Source organism: Anguilla anguilla, chromosome 9, assembly GCF_013347855.1.
Source record: "Anguilla anguilla isolate fAngAng1 chromosome 9, fAngAng1.pri, whole genome shotgun sequence".
Classification (NCBI taxonomy): domain Eukaryota; kingdom Metazoa; phylum Chordata; class Actinopteri; order Anguilliformes; family Anguillidae; genus Anguilla; species Anguilla anguilla.
Genome location: NC_049209.1, coordinates 30,103,600 through 30,130,092, shown reverse-complemented (window position 1 = coordinate 30,130,092; position 26,493 = coordinate 30,103,600). Strand labels below are relative to the sequence as shown.

The window sequence follows — 26,493 nt, the reverse complement described above, 5'->3', positions numbered from 1 at the left end:
CTGTGCCAGTGCAGTTCTCACTCAGCCCAGTTTACATGCTGCCAACAGCACAATTGTGACATCACAGAATGTTCTGTCAGATTGTGCGAGTACTCTTCAGAATTGTGACATCACAGAATGTGTTCTCTCATTTGTGCAAGTGTTCTTCAGAATTGTGACATCACAGAATGTGTTCTCTCAGTTTTTGCAAGTATTCTTCTTCCTGCCCTCAGGGTGTAGTCTCAGCTGTTATTCGCACTGGAAGCAGAATGCTGAAGCAGAAGTTGGACTCAGGTGTATGGTCACTTTTTAATGCTGGGTCTGCATGCCAGTAAACTGCAGTGACCCCAGAATATTTTTCTGGTACATCTATTATTTATAATGTATGACTGAGCTGATATGCATTCACCCGCTTTGTATTAACAACCTAAATTAAACTTTGAGATGAAGAGATGTTGTTAGGAGGCAACAAGCTGGAGTAGGTTGACAAAGCTTTGAACATTTCCCATGAGCGCCATTAAGTCAGTTTTAACAAAAAATAAAATATATAGTGCAACCCAGACACTATCAAAATCAGGCTATCCTGCAAAACTGAGAAACCGGACGAGAAAGGCTTCTGTCAGAGAAATGACCAAGAGGCCATCTGAAACACTGACGCTGCTACTTTTTGTGGAAGTGGCTAGACAGAAGCTACCTCTGGGAAAGGCCAACGTTAAGTCATGGCTGGAGTTTGCCAGAAGCCATATGACAGACTCTGAGACCTTCTGGAAGACTAAAGCTGGCCTGAAAGCAAAGAGCTGTGATTGGCTCAAACCAAACACGGCCCATCGCCCAGGTAACACTATCTCTTCTGTCAAGCATAGTTGTGGACACATCCAGCTATGGGGTTGCTTTTCAGCAGGAGGGACTGGGAAGCTTGTCGCCATGAAGAGCAAGATGGATGGAGCTTAATCCATGAGGAGAACATGTAAGAGCAAAGGTTCATGTTTCAATAGGACAATCATTCAAAAGCACATGGCAACAACTAGAGTGGCTTAAAACTGTCAGTATTCTGGAAAGGCCAAGCCAAAGCCCAGAGTCAAATGCTGTTGAAAATCTGTGATATGACCTGAAAATTGCTGCCTACAAACACACTTCATCTAATGTGGCATCTAACTTGAGTTGGAGCAAATTTTCATGGAGGAATGGGCTAAAATCTGAAATCTAAATGCAGACATATCCAAGGAGACTCAGAGCTGTAATTGCTACCAAAGGCCTATCTACAAAGTATCGACTAGGAGGGGGAATTACTTTTGTAAATGATAAATGTGCATTTTTCATTTTTGAAAAAAGAAGTTTGAATAAAAAATATTTTTTGCATTATAAATGTGTTCAATTTATTATATTGGTGAGGTGGAAATATTTCAGTGCATTGAAAGTTTAAGGTGTAACAGGCTAAAAAGGTTCAATGGGGGCGAATAATATTTGAAGGCACTGTATATCAAAAATAAATATTCCAAAATCCACATGCACTTGACCCAGATCGGTTTCTGCCTACTGCTAGCTGAATGGATGCAAAAAACTGGAACCTGTGATCATTTCACTATTCATTTCTACCCCCCGCCCCCCCCTCTCCACACACATTTTCTCCCACCCCCCACACACCTGTCCTATACCCCACTCAGCCCCTCCCATCCCGCCTCTAGGTCTCTCTCTCTCTCTCTCTCTCTCTCTCTCTCTTCATCTTTATTGGCTTGATTTCATTCAGAATAGATCCATGTTGCCAAGGAATATAAATTCTATAGCAAGAGTTACAAAAATTACTGTACCAATGCAGCTACTACTTTTACTACTACAACTACTACTACTACTACTACTACTACTACTATTACTACTACTACTACTACTAATAATAATAATACATTAAACAGGGATTAGGGGCCACCACTGTCAGTGAGGCTACAGCAGGCAGTTACATACTTTGTCACAAAATGCATACCACCTTTTCTTCCCAAGGGTGATTTGCATTAGTTGTGTTTCAAGCCAGGTTCGGAAGTTTGGATGTATTATTATGAATTTCTGAAAGATACGGTCTTTCTTTCTCTCTCTCTCTCTCTCTCTCCCTCTCTCTCTTTGTCTCTCCTTTTTCTCTTTCTCTCTCAGGACAAAGAGCAATGTGGGCCTCAGGTGTGATACTCAGACATTAGTTTAGGCCTGTTTTTTAGTCTCATTGAAATGGCTCCCTGATGTAGGAGTGAATTCTGCAGAGGAAGGGTTTAATTCGCATTATTATTAAAAGAATCACTCACAGCAATCTGTTGCAAAAACACCATCTGTTATTCCACTCTCAGGAATTCTGCTGCTTATTAAGCAGAATTATACAATGATTTTGATTCTTTTGTTTTTTTCTCCCGTGCAATTCCACTTAACTCCTTTCATGGCCCCTCGCAATCAAGCTTTCATTACATTCCATTTTATTGATTTGTTTATGAATGAGACACTCAACCCTCAACATTATTTGACTGGAAAGGCTTTGGAGATTAACCCTCTCCCTGCCTGGCTGGCTGGCTGGCTGGCTGGCTGGGTGGCTGGTGGAAGGTTCACGCTGCAGTGCGCTGTGCGCTGTGCGCTGTGCGCTGGTTGGCCGTGGCGGGTTGCCGCGCGGCGGCGATTCGGGTGATCGCCGCCTGTGTCGGGTCGCGCCGTTGCGGAACTCTCCGAGCCGCGCCGCCTCGCGGTTCCACTTCCGGCCTTGTGGCTGCTGTGCTCGCTGCCTGTTCCCTGTGGGCGTGTCTGCGGCTCGCTCGGCCCCCGCCCACCCAAACCCCACCCACCCCCCTCCTGTCTCTCTGTGTCCCCAGGTGGCAGTGAGTCCTCCTGGGATAAAGAGAAGCTGCAGTCCCCTCCCCCACCCGCTGGCCCGCACGGCCTGGGTCACGCCGGCCTGTCGGCTCAGCACAGCCTGTCCGCCTCCCACCTCAGCTCCCTACAGCAGAGCCACCTCCTGGCCAATCGTGAGTCCCCAGGGCTCCCCACCGCCCTCCCTCCCCACCGCCCTCCCTCCCTCCCTCCGTCTCTTTCCCATCTCTCCCTGCATTACTCCTCCATGGCTGTCCATCTCTCCTCTCCTCTCATTCCCTCCGTCTCCCCCCCCCCCCCCCCGCTCTCCAGCTCTCGTGTGCTCTGTGTGAGTCACATTGTGTGCGCTAGCTGTTCCTCCCCACTCCCGGGGGAGACATTTTTACATGCTGAGATACCTCTCTGTAAGGCTGTACTTACAGTCCCACACTATCGAAGGGAGAGACTGTCATATCCTGCTGACCACTTCCTCTCTCACTGTTCCAGAGCAGATTAATAATTCTCAGTTCTCCTCAGACATGAAGCATGTTTCTCTGCGTAGCGCCACACATCTCAGTTGCGATGACTGGTTAATGATCACCTGAGTCTGGACACGTGTCAGCTTCCTGGGGCTGTTGCTGTTGCCACGGTGACAAGCGGCCCCTCTCTCTCTCTCTCTCTCTCTCTCTCTCTCTCTCTCTCTCTCTCTCTCTCTCTCTCTCTCTCTCTCTCTCTCTCTCTCTCTCTCTCTCTCTCTCTCTCTCTCTCTCTCTCTCTCTCTCTCTCTCTCTCTCTCTCTCTCTCTCTCTCTCTCTCTCTCTCCCTCGCGCAGGACTCGACCTGCCGTTCATGATGATGCCACACCCCCTCCTTCCCGTCAGCCTGCCTCCCGCATCGGTTGCCATGGCGATGAACCAGATGAACCACCTGAACACGATTGCGAACATGGCCGCTGCCGCTCAGATGCACAGCCCCCTGTCCCGCGCCGGAGCCTCCGTCATCAAGGTAAGCGCGGCGTCCGCGGCTCTCCCGCGCGGCTCGCCGTCCGCTCGCTCGCCCGCCCGTCCGTCCATCCGTCTGTCCGCGCGTACCGCCGCTGTTCGCCGCGGGCCTCCCGTCTATGACACGCCTCTGTAGGCCAGTGCGCACGCTGCCTATTGTCTGAGGCTGAAGGCTTGTCAGTGCACACACTCCTGTTCGGTGAGGAAGGCTCGTTAAAACGCAGAAGCTGGTGTGTTAGACGGAGCACTGCGCGTGTTGCTACATTACTGAGCGGGTAAATGACCATAGAATGCATGTGTGTGGATCTGTTGTGTATACTGCTGGCTGCTTGGGGTATACAGTATGTGTGTGTGGGTGTGGATTTGTAGTACTGGTGGTGTGCTGTATATATATGTGTGTGTGTGTGTGGGGGGGGGCATTATTCGTGGGGGATATGCCTGTGTATTAGGATATTCATACGGTATGTAGCCATGTTTTAGACTCTTCTGTTTCCCAACCCACCCCGCTACACAGGGGAGGATCAGGAGTAGTGCATTGTGGGAAATTCGTACATACAGGGATGGGGGGGTAGCAGGTGGACATGGGGCGTGTCTGACAGGGGCGGGGTCGGTGAGTGTCTGTGTGCCAGGGGCAGAACCCTCGCTCTGTCAGACCTGGCCAGTCTACCCCCTGCAGCCAGTCTACCCCCTGCGGCCCCTCTCTCTCTCTTTCTGTCTGTCATTACTCCCCCCAGCGCTGTTTACCTGCATGTGATCCCCACACGTCTGATTGTGTGTGACAGGTGTATTCTTAGAGCAGGAGGGAGGGGTTTAAGCAGGCATGCGTGTATGTGTGTGCGTGTGTGTGTGTGTGTGTGTGTGTGTGTGTGTGTGGGAGCGGGCGCTGTCTGGATCCGCTCTGTTTGTACAGTGACACGCGGTGTACAGATGGCCCACAGGAGTGTGTGTGCTCAAGCTTGCCCAGCCTGCCTTACCCTACAAAGATATCAGAGCGGAAATCAGCACAAAGCTGTCTGTCTGTTTGTCTGTACCTCTGTCTGTCTGTCTGTACCTCTGTCTGTCTGACTATTGCGCTTTCTGTCTGACTGTAGCTCTTTCTGTCTGGCTGTAGCTCTTTCTGTCTGTCTGCCTGCCTGCCTGTACCTCTGTCTGTCTGACTGTAGCTCTTTCTGTCTGTCTGTCTGTCTGCCTGTACTTCTGTCTGTCTGTCTGTACCTCTGTCTGTCTGACTGTAGCTCTTTCTGTCTGTCTGCCTGCCTGCCTGTACTTCTGTCTGTCTGTCTGTACCTCTGTCTGACTGTAGCTCTTTCTGTCTGTCTGTCTGTCTGCCTGTACTTCTGTCTGTCTGTCTGTACCTCTGTCTGTCTGACTGTAGCTCTTTCTGTCTGTTTGTCTGTCTGCCTGCCTGTCTGTCCGCCTGCCTGTCTGTCCACCCGTCTGTCCCAGCGTCAGCCCACTCTTTGACTGGATAAAGCTGAAGGGCGCTGGGTCTCCCAGGCCAATTGCTCCCTGGTGTTAAATCAGTGTATTACGATACATGTCATGCCTGCTCTGAGTCCCGCTATCTCTGTGTTCACGTCCGTGTGCTGACAAGTGATACAGTGTGACTGCGACGCGACGTTATAAATTGTTGTGATGCAGTATGATGTATTGCGATTGTTGCACAGTGTTGCAGTATCTGCTCAGTGCGGTTATGACACAGTGTGATTGTGAGCGGGCGTAATGGTGCAAAGTGTAATTGCACCGTGACGCGCGTGCAGTTGCGATATGCTGCGACTGTGATGCATCCACGACAAAATTAGCGATATCCTGCGAGTGTGATGCATTGCGATGCCGTGTAATGGTGACAAAGCGTGATTGTGATGTAGTGTGGTGCATTACAGCTGTGATAATGTGCCATCGTAATTCAGTGTGTTTGCAGCAAGGTTTATTATTATTATTATTATTATTATTATTATTATTATTATTATTATTATTGTTGTTGTTATTATTCTTCTTAATATTATTAATATTATTTGCATTATTAGCATTATTTTTGTTGTTTTTTGTCGCTACTTTGATGTTATTATTATGATTGTTTTGTTGAGAAATGAGCATGCTCAGGAGTGCAAAGGCATGTGCTGCAGCTGGGATTTGAACCTGCAACCTTTGAGACCAAGCGCTTTAGCTGCAGCACTACACTGTTGCCTCTCACGCTGATTGTGTGTGACAGTTATACAATGCACAGCACTGTATATGATGCATTGAGCTATCGTGCGGTGCAGAGGGGTTTTGTGCCCAGTAGTGCAGTAATGCTCAGTGTGCAAACCGTGTTTTTCTCCTGACAGGAGTGCATCCAGGACAGCCCCTCTCCGTCCCCCTCCCTGGAGGAGCCTCCCCGGCCAGGGTCCCCATCTTCACACCCCAGCAGCAGTGCCTCCAGCTCCCCCGCCCACCATCAACTCACCCCCGACCGCCTCAGTGAGAAGCTCTCTTCATCTGTCTCACTCCCTCTCTCTCTCCCCCATCTCTCTTTCTCTCTCTCTCACTCCCCCTCTCTCTCTCTCTCTCTCTCTCCCCTCTCTCACTCCCTCTCTCCCCCCTCTCTCTTTCACTCTCTCTCACTCTCTCTCTCTCTCTCTCTCCCCTCTCTCACTCCCTCTCTCCCCCCTCTCTCTTTCTCTCTTTCTCTCCCCTCTCTTTCTCTCTCTCTCTCTCTCGCTCTTCTCTCTCATGTGTCTCTCTCCGCACTCACCGTTACAGTGTGTGTGTGCTCACATGAGCCTCTGAGTGTGTGTGTGTGTGTGTGTGTGTGTGTGACTGTTTGTCCTGTCTGTTTCCACAGTGATAAACCCCTCTGATGGAGACCTGGGGGATCGAGAGGCTGGACTCAGCATGAAGAAAATTCTGAAAGAGAAAGGTGTGTGTGCGTGCGCGTTTGCTAGTGCGTGTGTGCTCGCGTGTGTGTGTGGGCTTTTGTGTGTGTGTGTGTAGGGGTGCTTGATCTTAAGCAGGTGAAGAGTCAATTCTGAGACTGACCAACCAGAGACTGTTCAAAAAAAATAACGCCCACAGAACACACTCCTGTTGTTACTGGGGTAATTTCTTGAAGCTTTGCAAATACAGCTTTTTTTAGATGACATTCACTTAACAGATGCTCCATTCTAGAGCAACTTACATGAGTGGAGAGCACAAGCGTGACTTTCAGGAATACCAAAGTGTGACATCACCAAGAAGGCACAGAATACCCGTTTATAAATAAAACGTGTAAAATAACCAATAATTAGTTTTGTAAACAAAAGGTAAATACCACTACACAGCTAAACATCTATAACAGTACTACTACTAATCTTGCACTGGTATATCTATAATATTACACCTATGAAAGGAAACAAGGAAAGAGAGCTAAAGAAAGTCTATTGCTGGAGGGGGTCAGGGGTCAGGGGAGCCATGGTGCAGTCTGAAGCAGTGGCCCTTCAGTCTGTGCCAGAAGATGAGTAGGGTCTGTGTTGTCCTGCCCACCATGAGAAGCTCATTCCACCACCGTGGGGGCTGTAGAACAGATAGCAGATGTGATTGGCAGGTGCAGACATATGGGGGGGGGAGGGGCCTGGGATCAGGATGATTTAGAATGGAGAGGTCTGGTACGTGTGTATAGTCTGATGATCTTTTGAAGATAAAAAAATAAACAAATTTAATGCAAATAGATAAACTCTCTGTTTGTACAGCATTTAGCATTGTTCGAGATGTAAAAAACCTCAGAGCATGATTTAGCTGGCATTCCTATATTCTTTTTATATAGGTTTTTGGTTCATAGGAATGATACGGTTTTTGTGTTTACATGTCATGTGACCTACTGCATCTTGATGGAACATTAATTAAGATGGACCATCCGTGATGCTTTAAAAGGGCCTTGCGTGTGCACGCATGCGTGTGTATGTGGCGGAAAATGTGTGAAACTATATATTCACCTTTCACACCTAAGTGATACGTGTGAAGTTGATGAGGTGGAATGTGTGAATGGGATGTGTGAAAGCTCTGTATTTGAGGTTTTTATAGGGTACAGTGGGGAATGCTAGTTAGCTGAATGTGCACAGATTGCATTTAGCTGCCTGCGTTAGCCTGTGTGCATGCCTGTAGCAGGTGATGTCATCTATGATGTCACCCCCAGGCTGTGCTGAAGGTGGAGTGGGCGTCACACATGGGGTCACGAGGCTGGCCAATCAAGGCTGGATCTCAGTCAGCTCACTGCGTGACCATTGCGGTCGTCACGGTAGCAAAAACAAGTGTCTCATTGCTGGAACGTCAATCTGAATCTGTGTTTATCAGCAGACCTGATTCTACTCACTTCTCTCTGCCACAAGATCCTGTTATTAGGGAGCATATCATCACTATTAGCCCGACTGGGGGTGCAGGATGCACATTGTGTTTGTGTCTGTGTGGATACTGTATGTATGTGCATGATCTTGTGTGTATATGCATGCATGTGTATGCACATTATAGTTTGTGAGTTATGGTCTTTATTCATTTTGCTTAGTAGACCTTCCTTAATTGGGTCAAGTTAAATCAGGGCCAGTGTGTGGGCAGGTTTTTGTCTTAGCCCAGCACTACGACACCTCATTCAGCTAACCATGCTGTTCAGTCAAGACCTGGGCAAGTAGAATCAGGTCATTTAGTTCTGAGTTAAAACAAAAATCTGCACACACACCGGATAAGATTGGACACCCCTGAGTTAAATAGCTCAAATTGTGCTCAAGATACCGGTCCAGACCAGTCAAAGCAGGGCAGACTAGTTCAGTGCAGTCCAGTCTAGTTTGGTCGTGTCTTGTCTTGTCTAATCCAGTTCAGCCCAGTCCAGTGCAGTCCTGTCTGTTCCAGTTCAGCCCAGTCCAGTGCAGTCCTGTCTGCTCCAGTTCAGCCCAGCTCCTTCCCTCTGGTACTGACTGCAGTAGATGAGGACAAAGAGCTGGTTATGGTAATCCACATCTCTGATAGTCTCATTAGAGCTTCCTCTTCGTCTCCTTGAGCGTCACGGACGGTCCATCTTAATTAATCACTCAATTAGTGGCTTAATTGAACATCTATGAAACGCTTATTTATGACGTGCAGAATGAGGCACCGAGCGCTTCCAGCAGCTGATGACTAGGAGCGTCTGTGTGTGTGTGTGTGCGCGTGTGAGCTTATGTGTGTGTGTGTGTGTGTGTGTGTATGAGAGAGAGAGAGAGGGAGATAGAGAGAGAGAGAGAGAGTTTGTGTGTGCTTGTGTGTGTTAGAGAGCTTGTGTGTGTTTGTGTGTGTGTGTGTGAGTGAGCTTTTGTGTGTGTATGTGTTTGTGCACGTGTTTGTATTATGTCTCTGTGACTAATTTTTTGTGTGTGAAGATGTGTGTAGTTTGTGTGAGCGTGCGTAGTGTGTTTGTGTAAGTGTATATTTTTTGTGCGATGGTGTCTGTGTGTGTATGAGTGTGTGTGTGTGAGTGTGCATGTACGTATGTGTGTATATGTATGTATGTGTGTGTGTGTGCGTGTGTATGTGTGTGTGTGTGTGCGTGTGTGTATGTGTGTGTGTGTGTGTGTGTATGTGTATGGATGTGTGTGTGTGTGTCTATGCGGGATGCCAGCAGACGGGTAATGCACAGCACACACATTTGGGATGAGTCGGCCCAGATGCCTCCAGGCCCTTTTAAAGCGACTCAATGTGCACCTGGCCTGTGAGCATGTTTTATTAATGTGTGTGAAATCATCCCTCCTGCGATGGCCGATGCTGCTGGGCGGAGTGAGGCTGTGATTTCTGAAAGGGCAGGAAGGGCTGTGGATGTAGGTCAGTGACAGAGAGAAGGGCGTGAGCAGACTGACACACACACACATATATGCACACAAGCACATGCATGCTATGCCTGCACTACACACGCACACACTACACACAATGCACAAACATGTATAGGTAACAAAACACATATTCACGCATACACAGACACACACACACACACACACACACACACAAACACATGGCAACACGCAAGCACACACAGATGTGCACATACCCAGACGTGCTCACTTACAAACACGGCGTACAGCGAATAGAAGGAATGCTTTCCCCCGCAGAAGCAGACGGTCTCTCTTTAGCGATCCCGCCGAAGTCTTCGCGGCGTTTAGTGACCCAGTTTCCCTCCCGTCCCCTGACGCACCGTCAGGTGCGCGGACAGCGAGCACGGGGAAGCGGCGCTAAGTCTTCCGCACATGAGCGAGCGCGTTCCCTAAAACCTCCCCCAAGTTCTCCGCGCTCAACGCCGCGGGTCGGCTGACCCAGGGGCCGAGCTGCGCCGCGTTCCGCATTACCGTCGCTCGATTGGCTGCGGCGCCGAGCGATCCCGTCCCCTCTCTCCTCTGACCTGCGGAGAAACAGGCACCGTCCCCCCCCCCCCCCCCCCCCCCCCAAAAAAAAACACCCCTCCCGCGCTCCGGCACAAAGCCGTTTCTGACCCAAAAAATAAATAAAAAACAGTTCGATACCTCTGCAATAAAATCCACCGAATCAGGCGGTTAACCTGAGCGGGACAGAGGCCCAGAGGTGGGGTCTTTTAATAATGCGTTTGCGCTGTTTGTTTATGGGGACGGGTCTGGGAGCGCACGGAAGGCTGGGTCTGTATGATAAACAGTGTGACACGTCGCTACAGTGTGATGAATGGCTTGCCGGTGGCACGCGGCACCTTTTGTGCGGGAGTCCGTTGAATGAACCCAACTTTCTCAGTCTATAAATCACAGCCAGCCGGTCAGTAAGTGAGCCGTGTGTAGCCACGGGGCGAGGACTCCCCTTCCTCCACCCTCTCCACCCTCCCCAACCCCCTCCGCCCCCTCCACCCTCCCATCCTGTACCCCCTCCCCACGCGGCCTTCTGCCCCTTTAATCTTGCTGCTGCGCTTGGTCTCAGTCTAGATCACACATGATCCATGGTTACTGCAGCAGTTTAATAGAGCAGTTAGACCAGTAATGCGGTGCAGTGGTCAGAGCAGCAGTGTAGTGTAGTGGTTTGAGCAGCAGTGTGGTGTAGTGGTCAGAGCAGCGGTTTGGTGTAGTGGTCAGAGCAGCAGTGTGGTGTAGTGGTTAGAGCAGTGGTTTGGTGTAGTGGTTAGAGCAGTGGTGTGGTGTAGTGGTTAGAGCAGCAGTGTGGTGTGGTGGTTAGAGCAGTGGTTTGGTGTAGTGGTTAGAGCAGTGGTGTGGTGTAGTGGTTAGAGCAGCGGTTTGGTGTAGTGGTTAGAGCAGCAGTGTGGTGTAGTGGTTAGAGCAGCGGTTTGGTGTAGTGGTTAGAGCAGCAGTGTGGTGTAGTGGTTAGAGCAGCAGTTTGGTGTAGTGGTTAGAGCAGCAGTGTGATGTAGTGGTCTGTATGGTGTAGTACCTTTCTGTATTGTGCTGCTACCATAGCATGCTCCCCACCGCCTAGCGGCAAGGTGGTTTCGTGCGGTTGGGTGGCCCACAGCGGCCTGTCTCTACGGCTCTCATCTGACCTGTGCAGTGCAGAAACGCAGATGTGTGACCAGCCATGTCAGCACACAGGAAGTGACACGGCAGCTGTTGTGGATAAATAGAGGCAGGCCTCTAATGTAAACAGAAGCCTTCACACTGGAGCCACGCTGACCTCCTCCCGCTCCGCTCGACTGACGAAAACGAGCTGCCTGTGCCTCTTAGTGGCCATGAGGGCGTGCCATTTTAGCAGAAACCTCCAGTAGAATCATGGCTTGTTGGTACCATTTACAATCTCTAATAGGTTTAAGAGTACAAAGCCAAGACATCCTGGTTAAAGGTGAATTTTTCATGTTTTACGATATTGGGATCTCTCATGGTTTTAGTGTAGAGTCAAATGGGACAGCTGCGGAACATGCTTGACCCCAGCAGAGCAGCTAGTGCAGGCATGAGAGAGAGCCAGCGTTATCGTGCAAACCCAAACTAATTACGTGAACCCAAAGTTGCTTTCCAAACCGAGGTTACAGCGCAGAGCCAAGCTAACAAGGCGAAACGAGTGCGCGGATGGAGATAAGATGTGTGGCGCTCGCGGAACGACGCAAAAACCGCGCGGCTCTCGCCTCAAAACGGTTCAGCCAGTTTTCCACGAAGCTGATACAAGGCATCTGGTTACAATCAATGCTTCCTTCTGCCATTATGAAATTAGCCGCACGGAAATGATTTGAAATGGTCTGTAATGATTTCTGATAGAAATGTGCTGTATTGTTCGGCCTTTGAGATAAGCGAGAGCAAACAAACGCAAAGGCCCATTTCCGAAAAAAGGGAAGATAGCAGTTTGTTTTCCTTTCTTCCTTTTTTTTTCTCCCCTCTCATTCTTCGCCAGGAATCTGTTCTTTAACTGCAAGGGCTTGGATAGGTTTCAGAACTGATAGCTTCTTAACTTTTTGGCGACGGATGCAGTTATTCTTAGCCCGTACAGAAGATAAATAAATAAAGGCGAAAGCTCCTTTTTAAAGGGCTCGGGTCCTCTTTTGCTTGAATCAAGGCTTGTTTGTTTATGTGAAAGGCGCTCTCCAATGTGCAAACGGGACAAATCCACACGGCTTTGAAAGCCCTTTTTGATCATTAAACTGATTGCTGTTCTAAGCGAGTTTGTGATGCTTTAATTAAACTGGAGATCTCAGCCCTGCCCCGAGGCAGTATACCGTCCCCAGAACCCAGGCCGGGCGTTTTGGCAGCTTGCGCCGGTCCAATTCGAAGCTCCCCTTCTTTAAAGATAGAAACCGGCATTGGCTTAGCGTTTCCGTAGCGTCGAACACGCTCCAGAAGTAGCATCAGTAGAATGGAGAGTGGAGGAAAATAACAAAGAAGCCTGGAGTTGGTGGAAATTCAGGACAAGGTCATTTTTGGAGGAAAGTCATTCCTTCTCTTGGCTGGAGCCAGGACGGTACGGGCGGCTGATGAATTAGGCCTCTCTTCCCTTTTGGGTGGGGGGTGGGGGGGGGGGGGTGGAGTAGACAGGTGTGCCAGTAAGAGACACTGGTTCGGACGGGATTCTATACCCCGCCCTCATGCCCCTGGCCCGAGGCCACACCCCAGGCCCGTGTGGCATCCTGGCAAGGACAGGGGAGCTGGCACACCGGCGGTGCCAGTCTGTCATGCCCCCCAACCCCCCCCCCCCCCTCCCCCGAGCGGGCCGACACGCCCACCGAGTCCCGCTCCAAAAGCAGCCGTGCCAGCAGACTGCCCGCGTCCCGCGGATCGGATCGGGCGCCAGGAATGCGGAGAGCGCCGTCGGTCCGCGCTCGCCGGTCCACAGACGGCAGTGTCCTCCGAGCGCGCGGTCTGATACACCTGCTTGTTTGAATTAGTGCTGCCCGGCGCTCTCCCGCTGGCACAGCCTGATATTCAGACTGTGCGCTAAAGACAGAGACGCGCTGTCCCCTTCTCTTCAGAGCCCAACGAGGAGCGCCAGATATAAAGGCTTCTAAAGTAATGAGTCTGGACTAAAACCAATGACGAAAGTGCTGGAGCAAGAATGTGAATTTCAGACACAATTACCTGTCTCTTTAAATTCACAATAACAACTCTGACCGCCATTACGATTATTACGGGGGCAGAGACCCCATTGTCAGATGTTTATTATTCATTTAGTTTCATTCGTTTCCTCTGCCATGGCTATATAAATGGTGTGCTTTATCAGATACTCATGAGACTTGGCGTGTTTGTAGGAAGCTATTGGAGTATTCCATGCAATCAATATGCCCTTTATTTGGGCTCAGGCCGGTGCTATAACTGTTGTTTTTGTTATATTTATGGAGACCTGAAATTTGGAACATAATTTACATTATGTTTTTGACATTTATCACATGCTTATCCTCAGCCACTTAAATAGCCTGCATTCATTTCACACACAATCCATTTATACAGCTGGATATTTACTCTATGTGTGGCAATTCAGGTCAAGTACCTTGCTCAAAAACACAACATCAGTTCCTCGCCTGGGAATCGAACCTGCAACTTTGGAGTTGCAACCCCAGTTCCCCCTAAGCATTATGCTACAGTGCCACCCATGGTGCACTGATCATTTGCATAACAGACACTGTGGTGAAGCAACCATATCAGATATTCTCCCATTCTTAACCTAAATTGGTTCACCAACACTGTCTCACCAACACTGTCTCACCAGCAGTGTCTAACCCACACTGTTTCACCTACACTGTCTCACACACAACCAACACTGCCTCACTCACTGTGTCTCACCAACACTGTCTCACGCACAACCAACACTGTCTCACCCACACTGTCTCACCCATTGAGTCTCACCAACACTGTCTCACTCACACTGTCTCACAAACACTGTCTCACCAACACTGTCTCACTCACACTGTTTCACCTACACTGTCTCACACACAACCAACACTGCCTCACTTACTGTGTCTCACCAACACTGTCTCACGCACAACCAACACTGTCTCACCCACACTGTCTCACCAACACTCTCACACACACTGTCTAACCAACACTGTCTCACCTGCACTGTCTCACAAACACTGCCTCACTTACACTGTCTAACCAACATTGTCTCACCCACACTGTCTCACTTACACTGTCTCACCCACACTGTCTCACACACAGTGTCTCACCCACACTGTCTCACTTACACTGTCTCACCCACACTGTCTCACACACAGTGTCTCACCCACACTGTCTCACTTACACTGTCTCACCCACACTGTCTCATTCACACTGTCTCACCCACACTATCTCACCAACACTGCCTCAAACACACTGCCTCACCAACACTGTCTCACTCACACTGTCTCACACACATTGTCTCACCCACACTGTCTCACTTACACTGTCTCACCCACACTGTCTCACACACAGTGTCTCACCCACACTGTCTCACTTACACTGTCTCACCCACACTGTCTCATTCACACTGTCTCACCCACACTATCTCACCAACACTGCCTCAAACACACTGCCTCACCAACACTGTCTCACTCACACTGTCTCACACACATTGTCTAACCAACACTGTCTCATCCACACAAGCTCACTCGCGCAGTCGCTGACTCTGTACACTGCTTCATACTCCCCACCTCAGCAGGTTATGTAGGTACATTTTGACCCAGTAAATATACTTATTATTCCATATATCACTATTCAAAGGCTAACTTGCAAAAAAAACCTCATTAGAGTTAATTTAATGGAGGAATATTCATCAGCTTCTAAGGATGCAGTGTTAAGCAGGCGAAGCAACATGCTAAAACTGGCTCTAATTAAAAACATGCTTTGTTGCCTCTCTTCCTCCTCATTTATTTATTTATTTATTGAATAGTTCATTTCTGTAAAGAAATTAACTGTTAACGTTTCCTTTTGAGTTCTATGTCACACCTCCAGGTCCAAATGAGTCCAGGCTCTGTCCCCCTACCTTCCCAGGTCATCTGCACTGCATTGGTACAGGGACAGTTACTGCAGTGTGTGATCAGTGTATTTACACTGAACTGACTTACCTGCAGCGTGTGATCAGTGTATTTACACTGAACTGACTTACCTGCAGTGTATGGTCAGTGTATTTACACTCCAGTGTGTGATCAGTGTATTTACACTGAACTGACTTACCTGCAGTGTGTGATCAGTGCATTTATACTGAACTGACTTACCTGCAGCGTGTGATCTGTGTATTTACACTGAACTGACTTACCTGCAGTGTTTGATCAGTGTATTTACACTCCAGTGTGTGATCAGTGTATTTACACTGCAGTGTGTGATCAGTGGATTTACACTGCAATGTGTGATCAGTGTATTTACACTGAACTGACTTACCTGCAGTATATTATCAGTGTATTTACACTGAACTGACTTACCTGCAGTGTGTGATCAGTGTATTTACACTGAACTGACTTACCTGCAGCGTGTGATCAGTGTATTTACACTGAACTGACTTACCTGCAGCGTGTGATCAGTGTATTTACACTGCACTGACTTACCTGCAGCGTGTGATCAGTGTATTTACACTCCAGTGTGTGATCAGTGTATTTACACTGCAGTGTGTGATCAGTGGATTTACGCTGCAGTGTGTGATCAGTGGATTTACACTGCAGTGTGTGATCAGTGTATTTACACTGCAGTGTGTGATCAGTGGATTTACACTGCAGTGTGTCATCAGTGGATTTACACTGAACTGACTTACCTGCAGCGTGTGATCTGTGTATTTACACTGAACTGACTTACCTGCAGTGTTTGATCAGTGTATTTACACTCCAGTGTTTGATCAGTGTATTTACACTGCAGTGTGTGATCAGTGGATTTACACTGCAATGTGTGATCAGTGTATTTACACTGAACTGACTTACCTGCAGTATATGATCAGTGTATTTACACTGAACTGACTTACCTGCAGTGTGTGATCAGTGTATTTACACTGAACTGACTTACCTGCAGCGTGTGATCAGTGTATTTACACTGAACTGACTTACCTGCAGCGTGTGATCAGTGTATTTACACTGCACTGACTTACCTGCAGCGTGTGATCAGTGTATTTACACTCCAGTGTGTGATCAGTGTATTTACACTGCAGTGTGTGATCAGTGGATTTACGCTGCAGTGTGTGATCAGTGGATTTACACTGCAGAGTGTCATCAGTGGATTTACACTGCAGTGTGTGATCAGTGGATTTACACTGCAGTGTGTGATCAGTGTATTTACACTGCAGTGTGTGATCAGTAGATTTACACTGCAGTGTGTGATCAGTGGATTTACACTGCAGTGTGTGATCAGTGGATTTACACTGCAGTGTGTGATCAGTGTATTTACACTGCAGTGTGTGATCAGTGGATTTACACTGCAGTGTGTCATCAGTGGATTTACACTGCAGTATATGATCAGTGTATTTACACTGAACTGACTTACCTGCAGCGTGTGATCAGTGGATTTACACTCCAGTGTGTGATCAGTGTATTTACACTGCAGTGTGTGATCAGTGGATTTACACTGCAGTGTGTGATCAGTGGATTTATACTGCAGTGTGTGATCAGTGGATTTACTCTGCACTGACTTACCTGCAGTGCTGTTCTTACCTGCAGTTTTTACAGGCCTGTCTCCCGCTTGCAGACAGGACTTACTGCTGCTTTAAATCCTTTAAATCCTCCTTCTTTAACGGTTTAGCAGTTTTAATATTTAAACTGCTCAATGTATGGCAGTTAAAAGTTAATATATAATAAATGAACTCCCTTTTTTTTTTGTTTTACGTTTTATTGTCACGCTTTCATCTTCTGGAAATAATGACCGTTTGCGATTTGTCGACTTGCTTAAGCTCGTTAAGTTTGCTGCGGGTTTCTGAGCCTGGTTTTAATGTAGCAGCCAGCCGTGCTATTCCGGGCTGGTATAACGCAGAGCTAATGCACAGCTCTCAGGGCTGTTTGAAGCAGATTAATAGTGTGGCCGGGGGCTATAGCCATGCTGTATGTTTTCTTTATTGAGGTGTAGATTACCGCAGGGCAAATAGTTCTGCCCACAGTTGCACTGTACCTGTCTCCTCGGGGCAGGCTGTTCTGCTCAGAGTTATGTCTGTGTCTCACTGTGCTGCGGAACCCTGGGCTTTTAAATCTGACTCCTTTAACGGCTACCGGTCCTTAGGTTAAACTGAATGTCTAAGTATGTGTGCGTGAGCGAGTGAGTGTGCGTGTGTGTGTGCGTGCGTGCGTGCGTGTGCGCGTGTGCGTGTGGGCTCATTTGTGTGTGATGTGTGTGAGTGTGTGTGTCTGCGTGCGCATCTGTGCTCATTTGTGTGTGCATGTGTGTATGCGTGTATGTGTGAGTGTTTGTATGCGTGTGCATGAGTGTGCATGTGTGTGTGAGTGTGTGTATGAATGTGTGTGATTATATGTGTGTGTATGAGTGTATGAGTGTGTTTATGTGTGTATGCATATGTCAATATGTGTGAGTTTGTATTTGTGTGTGAGTGTATGAGTGTGCGTATGTGTGTATGAATGTGTGTATGTGTATACGAGTATATGTGTGTATGTATGTATGAACGTGTATGAGTGTGTGTGAGAGTATACGTGTATGTATGTATGAATGTGTGTGAGTGTATGAGTGTGTGTGAGTGTGCGTGTGAGTGTATGCGTGTGTGTGAGAGTATGCGTGTGTGTGTGTATGTATGTATGAATGTGTGTGAGTGTATGAGTGTGTGTGAGAGTATGCGTGTGTGTGTGTGTCTGTAATAATGCTGTACGGAGCTGCTGTCTCAAACAGACTAGGGCAGCACCTGTCACAGATGCCTCCCAAGCTTCCCACATCTCGGCTCTCTCCTGCTCCTCTTTAATATTATTATTTTTCTGAGAGAACTATAAATACTAGGAAGACATTTTGTTCCCAAGCTTTACGGCTCCCCGGGTGCCTGTTGTCTTATTGGGGATAAATAGATTGTTGGCAGGAAGGAGACACGTCTCTCCCCCCCTCCTCCTGCGACGCTGGCTCTGTCGGCAGGGCTGCCGCTGGATGGCTGCGGGGCCCGCTCCCTGTCTGAACCCCGCGAGCGGCTGATTCGGGGGGGCTGACGTGCAGAGGAGGCTCATGGGAGACGCCGCCGCGTTGGAGCCGCTACAGCGACCAGCCCAAGGGAAGCCTGGGATTTTTCCGTGAGGTGCCCGAATTCTCCCGGTAGGCGCCGGCGAGGTTTTGCGGAGGGTCGGCGGAAAGGGGGTCGGGAGGAGGCTCTGGGGCGGCCGTGGCGAGAGAGCGATCCGTGTGGGGCGAGGAGGTCGCAAGGCCCGTGTGACATCGGGGCCCTCACTCTTAAGGCTTAAGGCTTTATACTGCAATATACAGTTGCAGGGCTTTGTGATAACTACACACAGAGACCGAAAAGGTGCGCCGTACCCCAAAAAATGTAAATAGTGACAGATGTATTTGTCGTTGCTTTCATCTTTATTATGGTCATTATGGTAATGATCCTGTTCCAGTGCTGTGTGTTTAACCCCAGTAGAGGGACACTCTAGTGCCACTATGCTACCGCTCCGCTACGGTATCGCTGGGGCCCGCGCTAAATCTCCCCCTAATTAGGTTCCTTTGAATATTCAGCAGACGTTCTCCTCAGCACGCGCGCGGAGACGTAGCGGGGAAGGGGAGCCGTCGGGGAGAAGGCGCAGTAAAACACGCAGGAGAAAGCGGCGCATTTAATGCGGGAGAAGCTCCGCCGTCGCTGTTTTTTCCCCTCCGCCTTGTTTCACTCGGGCATCTGTTCGCCCATATGGAGCAGGCGGAGGCCCGCCCTCCTCGCCGGGCGCGTCACGCGGGGAGAGAGCGTCGAGGAGGCCGGTCGGAGGAGGCGGAGGAGCAGGGGGAGAGGGGGGAGGAGGGAGGAGGCGGGAGCAAAGGGTGGAGGAGGTGGCGCAGGTGGAGGAAGAGCAGGTCGCGGGGAGGGACGGAGGTGAAGAAGGAGATGAGGGAGGTAATAGGGGAGGGGGGAGAGGTTGCGAGGAGGTGGACGAGGAGGTGACGGGGAGGCGGAGGAGGTGACGGATGGACAGGTCGCTTGTGGATGAAATGGGATGGTGCAGATTTACCTGTTGTCGTGGTGTTTAATGGCAGCCTGTAAGGGAAGCAGGCGTTCCCTGTCCTGCACAGAGGCGTGGGGAGGGGGGGCAGGAGGGAGGGGGACGATGTGTCACTACACTCTCTGACCACACTGTTCCGTAAGTGCCATAGCTCTCTAAGTCCAGCCCCTCCCCAAACCTCCCCCACCTTCCCCCCCTCTCCCATTTTGGTCTTTTTTTTTTCCCTGAGAGCTTTGCTTCCACTTGATGGGCTTGGTGGCCCTCTAAAAACGTTCTCCTTTTGTTGGAGCTTTTTCATTTTTCCTAGACGCATTATATTGTCTTTATTTTTAGGACACGGAAATAAAAGGTCAGATTGCTTAATAATTGATTGAGTTGTGCGCTGTGTTAAAAGGAAGCCACACTTCCCCCCACGTCTCTTTGTTTATTTATTTATTTATCTGTGTGGCGGGGTGGTGGAGGGAGGTGGTGGGCGGGGGGTTGGGGCAGGGGATGCGGGGACGGCGTTTTGAAGACGCCGCTGCTTAATCACTTGCGGGTTTTTATGGAAGTGAGGTCCTCGTCTTTAAGAGAGGGTCCCTTTCAGAGCGCACGGACGGTGCGGATGGTTAGCGAGCGTTCTGTCGTTATCGCGAGCGTTAGCGTTCGCGCGTGACGCTCGGGGGCACGTCGGCCGAGCGGCGAGAGCTCGGCTCTGTTCCCGCCTCTCCGCTCTTTCGCGGTCGCTGTGGCGGTCGCGCGCGTCCTCTCCGCCGCGGCCGATGGTAAACACCGCGGCCCGGGCTAATGCGCCGTGTATCATTACTTTTGCACATTACACCGACCAGGACAGAACCAGGGCACTTTGTAAATGTCACAGCTTCTTTTTTTTCCTGTTGGGCAGAGAGAGAGAGAGAGAGAGAGAGGATGAATTGAACTGCGCGCTATCACCAGCAGCGGGAAGATAAATCTGTCGTTTAAAAGGGAGCAGCAATTAGGTGAAGAGAGGGGGCCAGAAGGCGGGGTGAGAGACGAGGCTTTTAAACGCGACCTCCAGCCCCCGTTCCGGAGCGCCCCGGCCCTGCCGCGGGTGCGGGGTGCGGGGTGCGGGGCGGGCGGGCGTGGGGCGGTCCAGGAGGCGCGGGTGAAGTGTTAATCAGTCATTCCGCGGCTGCGCGCGCGGGGGCCGGGCGGCCGCTGGACCGGGTCGAACCCATGGCTGTTTCCCATTACCGCCGCCGCAGATAAGCCGGCAGAGCGAAACCCCTGATAAACGCTGCCATGCTAATGCCACGCTAGCGCTAAACTCATCCCATGATGCTTTTGGGCTTTCTTTTTATTTACCCAAGCAAACCCAGCACTAACTTCACACCCCCATACCCTGGTTCACTTTCTGTTCCTCTCTTCTCCCTTCTCTTTCCTTCTTTCTCTGCCTTTCCCTCTATCTCTTTCTCTCTCCCTCTCTCTCTCTGTTTTTCTTTCCCTCTCTTTTGCTCTCTCCCTCATCCTCCCTCTCTTCTCCCCCTCTATCTCTATCTCTCTCTCTCTCCCACTCTTTTCTCTCTCTCTCTCGTCTTCACACTATATCTGTGTGACCTTGATCTGTGAACCACTTTCAGTCGGTACGAAAAACTTAATCACAGACTGTCAGGTGGGGAGGGGGGGGGGGGGGGGGGGGGGCTGGGGTGGAATCTGGCTTTCCCCCCTCTCTCTTTACTTTAATGCCCTTTCCAGTGTGGGGGAGAATTTATTGCTTGTGGGACAGGTGGAATATGAACAATGGGCAGGATGGAGTGCGGGGTTATCCGGCCGGCCCGAGGGTGACGCGGGAAATCGATCTGACCTGTGATACAGTGTCATCACAATCCCCACCCTGGCTGTCCTATCCGTCTTCCCTGGGAAGCTGCGATGGCTGCTGTCATCTCGCAGGCCAGATTATCCGGATGAATCATAGTCTGCAGCACTCTCGCCGGGCTGGCTGCCGGGGGGGCGGGCGGCAGGGAGGGAGGCGGGGGGAGGGGCGGGGGCCAAGGGGGCGTGGGAGGGTAAAATATGATGCTCTTCCTCCTTTCGGTGGTTGACTCCGGCGCGGTGCTCTTAGCTCTGTTAAGATTAACTACTGCACGCGGGTTATGGCCAGGCCAACCGGCGGCGGCGCCCACGCCGCTCACACGCTACGCACACGCGACACACAGACTGCCCGCAGACAACACACATATTATACTTACACTACATCTTTAAAATTTAACCTTTATTTACCCATGTGACTACATACACACTGTACACACAGTGCACATACAGACTACACACACTGGAAGTGTGAACATGAATGCGTGAGTGTGCCTGTGTGTGTGTGTGTGTGTGAGTGTGGTCTTGAGTGGTGTGTTGTGTGTGTGCGTTGTGTGTGTGTACTTGAATGTGTAAGTGTGCTCTTGCGTGTGTTTGTGTTTGTGAATGTGTGTTGTGTGTGTATTATGTGTGTGTTTGTTGTGTATATGAAATGTGTATGTGTGTTGTGTGTGTATGTGAGTGTGTGTGTATTGTGTATGTGATTGTGTGTGAGTGCATGTGTCTGCTGTGTGTGCATGTGAATGTTTGCATGTATGTGTGTGCTTTGTGTGTGTGTCTGTGCATCAGTGAGTTTTGTATGTGTGTGCGTGTATGTGTGTGTATTATGTATGTGAGTGTGTGTCACTGTGTGTATATGAGTGTATGTGAGTGTGTGTGTGTGCGTGCGTGTGTATGTGTGTATATGAGTGTATGAGTGTGTGTGACTGTGTGTGTGTGTGTGTGTGTAACATATGTCTCTCTCTGTTCTGTGCAGATGAGGCTCAGCTGATGCCCATGACAAAACCTGGTTTTGACAAATTGCCCCTGGCTGGACAAGCCCTGCCTCCGGGCTTTCCCGCCCCCTTCCTCTTCGCGGATGGGCTGTCCTCTGTGGAAACACTGCTAACCAACATCCAGGTATGCCACGTAATTACTGCCGCCATATTTGCCAACATCCACAGCTATGATATCACCATAGCAACCCAGGAATATCAACATAGTCCCCTACATCTGCAGCAGCATAAAGCCTGTTTTTCTGTGTGTGTGTGTGTATGTATGTGAGCGCACATGTGTGTGCGTGTTCGTGTGTGTCGTGTGTGTGTGTCTGTGCGTGTGTGTGTGTGTGTGTCTCAGGGCCCTTTGAAGAAGGTGGCTGTGGTTAACAACCATGTGTGTGTCTCAGGGCCTGTTGAAGGTGGCTGTGGATAATGCCCGTGTGCAGGAGAAGCAGGTTCAACAAGAGAAGAAGGAGCTGAAGATGGAGCTCTACAGAGAGAGAGAAATGCGAGAGAGTCTGGAGAGACAGCTCACTTCCGAGCTACAGAGCAGAGGTAAGAGTGTGTGTGTGTGTGTGTGGGAGCATGTACGTGTATAGTGTGTGTCTTTCGAGTGTGTGAGAGTGACGAGAGAAGAGAGATGTGCACACTTTTGTGTTTATCATCGTGATTCCCGCATTCTGGCTTTGTCCTGGATCTGAATCCCAGCATAAATAAATGCAGATAAATAGAAAATCCTCTCAGAATGTGTGTGCTTCTTGGCTTGGTTTGCCATGCTTTAGTGCTGGTTTAAAAACTGAGTCTGGCTCTTCATCCCGAGCCAAGAAATTAAGGCAATTAGCCACCTCGCTAACAGCTTCAACAGTCTGCACAGCCACTTTAATAATTTATTAGCCATGCCTGTTATCGTATTGCATGTTATCCAAATGTATTTTTAATAAAGGGGGAGGAAAGTAATAATTTAGCCAATAAAACAGTTGTAATTAGAGATGTTGTGAATTTGTGCCGGGCGGTGGAGGCTGGCCGCTGTTTGCTGATTGGTGGGATGAGTTTCGCTTGGCTGTGCATGTGCTCATCTCACACCCCGGGCCTTGCTTTGCCTGTTTCACACTGACATCACTTCCTGTGTGCTGTTGGCTTTTTCCTGAGCCCGCCTTCATTTACACGGGGCCACAGGCATTCAGGCGTTTGCAACGTTCACCCTGCAGCTGGGAAAGGGACAGGGGGATGCATGGAAAATGGGGTCCAGGAAGAATGGGGAGCACAGGGGCATGACTTCTGTGTCTCGAAAAAAGAGATTCAAGTTACATTATTGGCATGAAATACAAATGTAATTATTGCCAAAAGATAAATCAATTAATTAACAAAATCTATTTTTTCTTTTTTCTCTCTCCCTCTCTCTCTCCCTCCCTCACTCTCTCTCTCCCCTCTCTCTCTCAGCCACCATACAGAAGCGGCTGAAGAAGGAGAAGAAGGCGAAGAGGAAACTGCAGGAGGCGCTGGAGTTTGAGTCCAAGCGGCGAGAACAGGTGGAGCAGGCGCTCAAACAGGCCACCTCTCCCGAGACCCTTCGCATGAGTCTCAACGGTCAGCCTCCTGCTCCTCCTCATGCTCCTCCTCCTCCTCCTCCTCCTCCTCCTCCTCCTCCTCCTCCCTCTCTACATCCTCCTCTTCACCTTCACCCTCGTTTCCTTCCCCCCCTTCTTCTTTTCCTTTCTCTCCTCCTCTTTCTTTCCTTTCCGCTCCATTATGGCTCTTTTTTTATACGGCTGCTGCCGCCGCTGCTGCAGCCGCTGTTATAACGCGGGATCGTTTCCGCTGGCCCTGCGCAGGAAGAGGAGACAGATACTAATCACGCGCGCGGCTAAACGCACCCGCTTAAACCCGCAGATTGCTTTAATAGCCCCATGATTCTCCATTGTTTATTTTCGAATATTTTAACAGTATCAGGAAGAAAAAAAAATACATAAAACATGTCAAGAGCCCAGCACACATCTGCAACCATTTCGGAGGCCAGGGCAATTATTTCCAAGGCTGATTAAACTGGAATTTATTACGGCGAAGCGCCATGTTTCCTTTCATGTAACGTTACTGCGGGGCTGATGATCAACCAATAAAGTCTGCTAATAGATTGCCTGCTGAATTGTTGAGACATTTCTGCATGGAAAGGTAGACAAATCCCATTACAGCTCACAGAGCCATTACTAACTACTGCCCTGTGAAATATCATTACAGAGCACACTTTACTCCAGTGTCACATATAAAGCTTTAATAGATACTCAACAACCCGTCATTAAATGTGTCTTAGACCTGAAACATGGTTACAGTAATGTACTAAATGAGCAGGCTCACTCGTGGAAATAAACAGACCACTGGATCACATCATTACTGAGAGTTTTCTGTCCATTAATGGTGTATTTAAATGTGTGTATGGTATTGCTAGTGTCTTAAATGTGTGCGTGGTATTAACGGACTATTTAAATGTGTTTGTGGTATCAAGTGTGTGTTTGAATATGTATTTGGTATCAAGGGTGCATCTTTATCTGTGTACGTTCATAAGAGGGCATTTAAATATGTTTGGTATTAGGGGTGTATTTGAATGTGTTTATGTGGTAAGAATGTAATTAAATATGTGTTTGGTGTTTGGGGTGTATTTAAATGCACTTTTGGTGATGAGAGTATTTAAATATGTGTTTGGTATTAGGGTGCATTTGATTGTGTGTATGATGATAAGAGTAACTATTTAATAGGTGTTTGGTATTAAGGGTATGTTTAAAGGAGCGTTTTGTGAGTATGTATTTGGTGTTCAGGGTGTATTTAAATATGTGTTTGCTGATAAGAGCGTTTAAATATGTGATTGGTGTTCAGGGTGTATTTAAATGTGAGTTTGGTGTTCAGGGTGTATTTAAATGTGAGTTTGGTGTTCAGGGTGTATTTAAATGTCTGATTTCCAGAGGCAGTGATTCCAGATGTTGAGACTGAACACAATGGAAGCCAGCAGGAGAACTCTGCTGTACAAGGTGAGCTGCGACACCTGCACCTGTCTCCCCCCGCCCCCCCCAATACACCTCTCTCCTCCACCTATCTCCACTCTTACACCCGCATACCTTTCTTCTGTCTCCTCCACCTGACTTCTCCTGCACACCTGTCTTCTCCACCTGTCTCCACCCCTCTACCCCCTGCCTCCTCATCTCTGTGGGGCACAGCTTCCCTGGATTATTCTTTAATACCGTTCCTCTTGCACTCCAGCGATAAACGATTTAGCCTGTGACAGCCGCACGCCACACAAACCACTTTTGAATTGGCTTACGGGTGATCTCATTTGTATGTCGTAATTTACATCGTTTTTGTACTTTGCTGGTGTTGATCTCACCAAATCCTTAAAAATAACTTTGATAACTTTTATAATCCCTTAATAATCCTTCAACAAATCCTTTAAAAAAGCAAACAGGAGAAAGTGGAGATATCTCTGATGTGTCAGAGCAGGACTGAGAGGAGTGATTAAACTGTCAAATGATACACTAGTACAGTAGTGCATTAGAATGGTAATATGGCAGTGCAGAAATTCAGTCGTGTGGGAATTTAGCAGCACATTAATGCATTTATGTAGTAATGCAGCAATACATTCATGCATTTATGTAGTAATGCAGCAATACAGTAATGCATTTATGTAGTAATGCAGCAGCACATTAATGCATTTATGTAGTAATGCAGCAGCACATTAATGCATTTATGTAGTAATGCAGCAGCACATTAATGCATTTATGTAGTAATGCAGCAGCACATTAATGCAGTTATGTAGTAATGCAGCAGCACATTAATGCAGTTATGTAGTAATGCAGCAGCACATTAATGCAGTTATGTAGTAATGCAGCAGCACATTAATGCAGTTATGTAGTAATGCAGCAGCACATTAATGCATTTATGTAGTAATGCAGCAGCACATTAATGCATTTATGTAGTAATGCAGCAGCACATTAATGCATTTATGTAGTAATGCAGCAGCACATTACTGCATTTATGTAGTAATGCAGCAGCACATTAATGCATTTATGTAGTAATGCAGCAGCACATTAATGCATTTATGTAGTAATGCAGCAGCACATTAATGCATTTATGTAGTAATGCATTTCTGCAGTAATGCAGCAGCACATTAATGCATTTATGCAGTAATGCAGCAGTGCAGTAATGCATTTCTGCAGTAATGCAGCAGCACATTACTGCATTTATGTAGTAATGCAGCAGCACATTAATGCATTTATGTAGTAATGCAGCAGCACATTAATGCATTTATGTAGTAATGCAGCAGCACATTACTGCATTTATGTAGTAATGCAGCAGTGCAGTAATGCATTTCTGCAGTAATGCAGCAGCACATTAATGC

The 26,493-nt window shown here is 48.6% G+C and overlaps 1 protein-coding gene across 5 annotated transcripts in view; it reads left to right on the top strand.

Annotated features, from left to right (window-relative positions):
- Nucleotides 1-26,493, top strand: part of dacha (dachshund a) — a 156,940-nt gene that overhangs the window by 118,948 nt on the left and 11,499 nt on the right. The window contains exons 4-12 of one of the 5 annotated variants that reach the window (XR_004766768.1): nt 2,122-2,145; nt 2,820-2,972; nt 3,629-3,801; nt 6,125-6,257; nt 6,622-6,696; nt 22,109-22,251; nt 22,517-22,664; nt 23,550-23,638; nt 25,064-25,129. Coding sequence is in view for 4 of the 5 variants with exons in the window: in XM_035431915.1 (XP_035287806.1) it covers nt 2,122-2,145; nt 2,820-2,972; nt 3,629-3,801; nt 6,125-6,257; nt 6,622-6,696; nt 22,109-22,251; nt 22,517-22,664; nt 23,550-23,696; nt 25,064-25,129 (1,062 nt within the window). In the remaining variant the exon portion in view is untranslated. Of the gene's footprint in view, nt 1-2,121; nt 2,146-2,819; nt 2,973-3,628; nt 3,802-6,124; nt 6,258-6,621; nt 6,697-22,108; nt 22,252-22,516; nt 22,665-23,549; nt 23,697-25,063; nt 25,130-26,493 lie in introns of all 5 variants that reach the window. The other 4 variants (XM_035431915.1, XM_035431918.1, XM_035431917.1 and 1 more) reach the window with 4 other exon arrangements.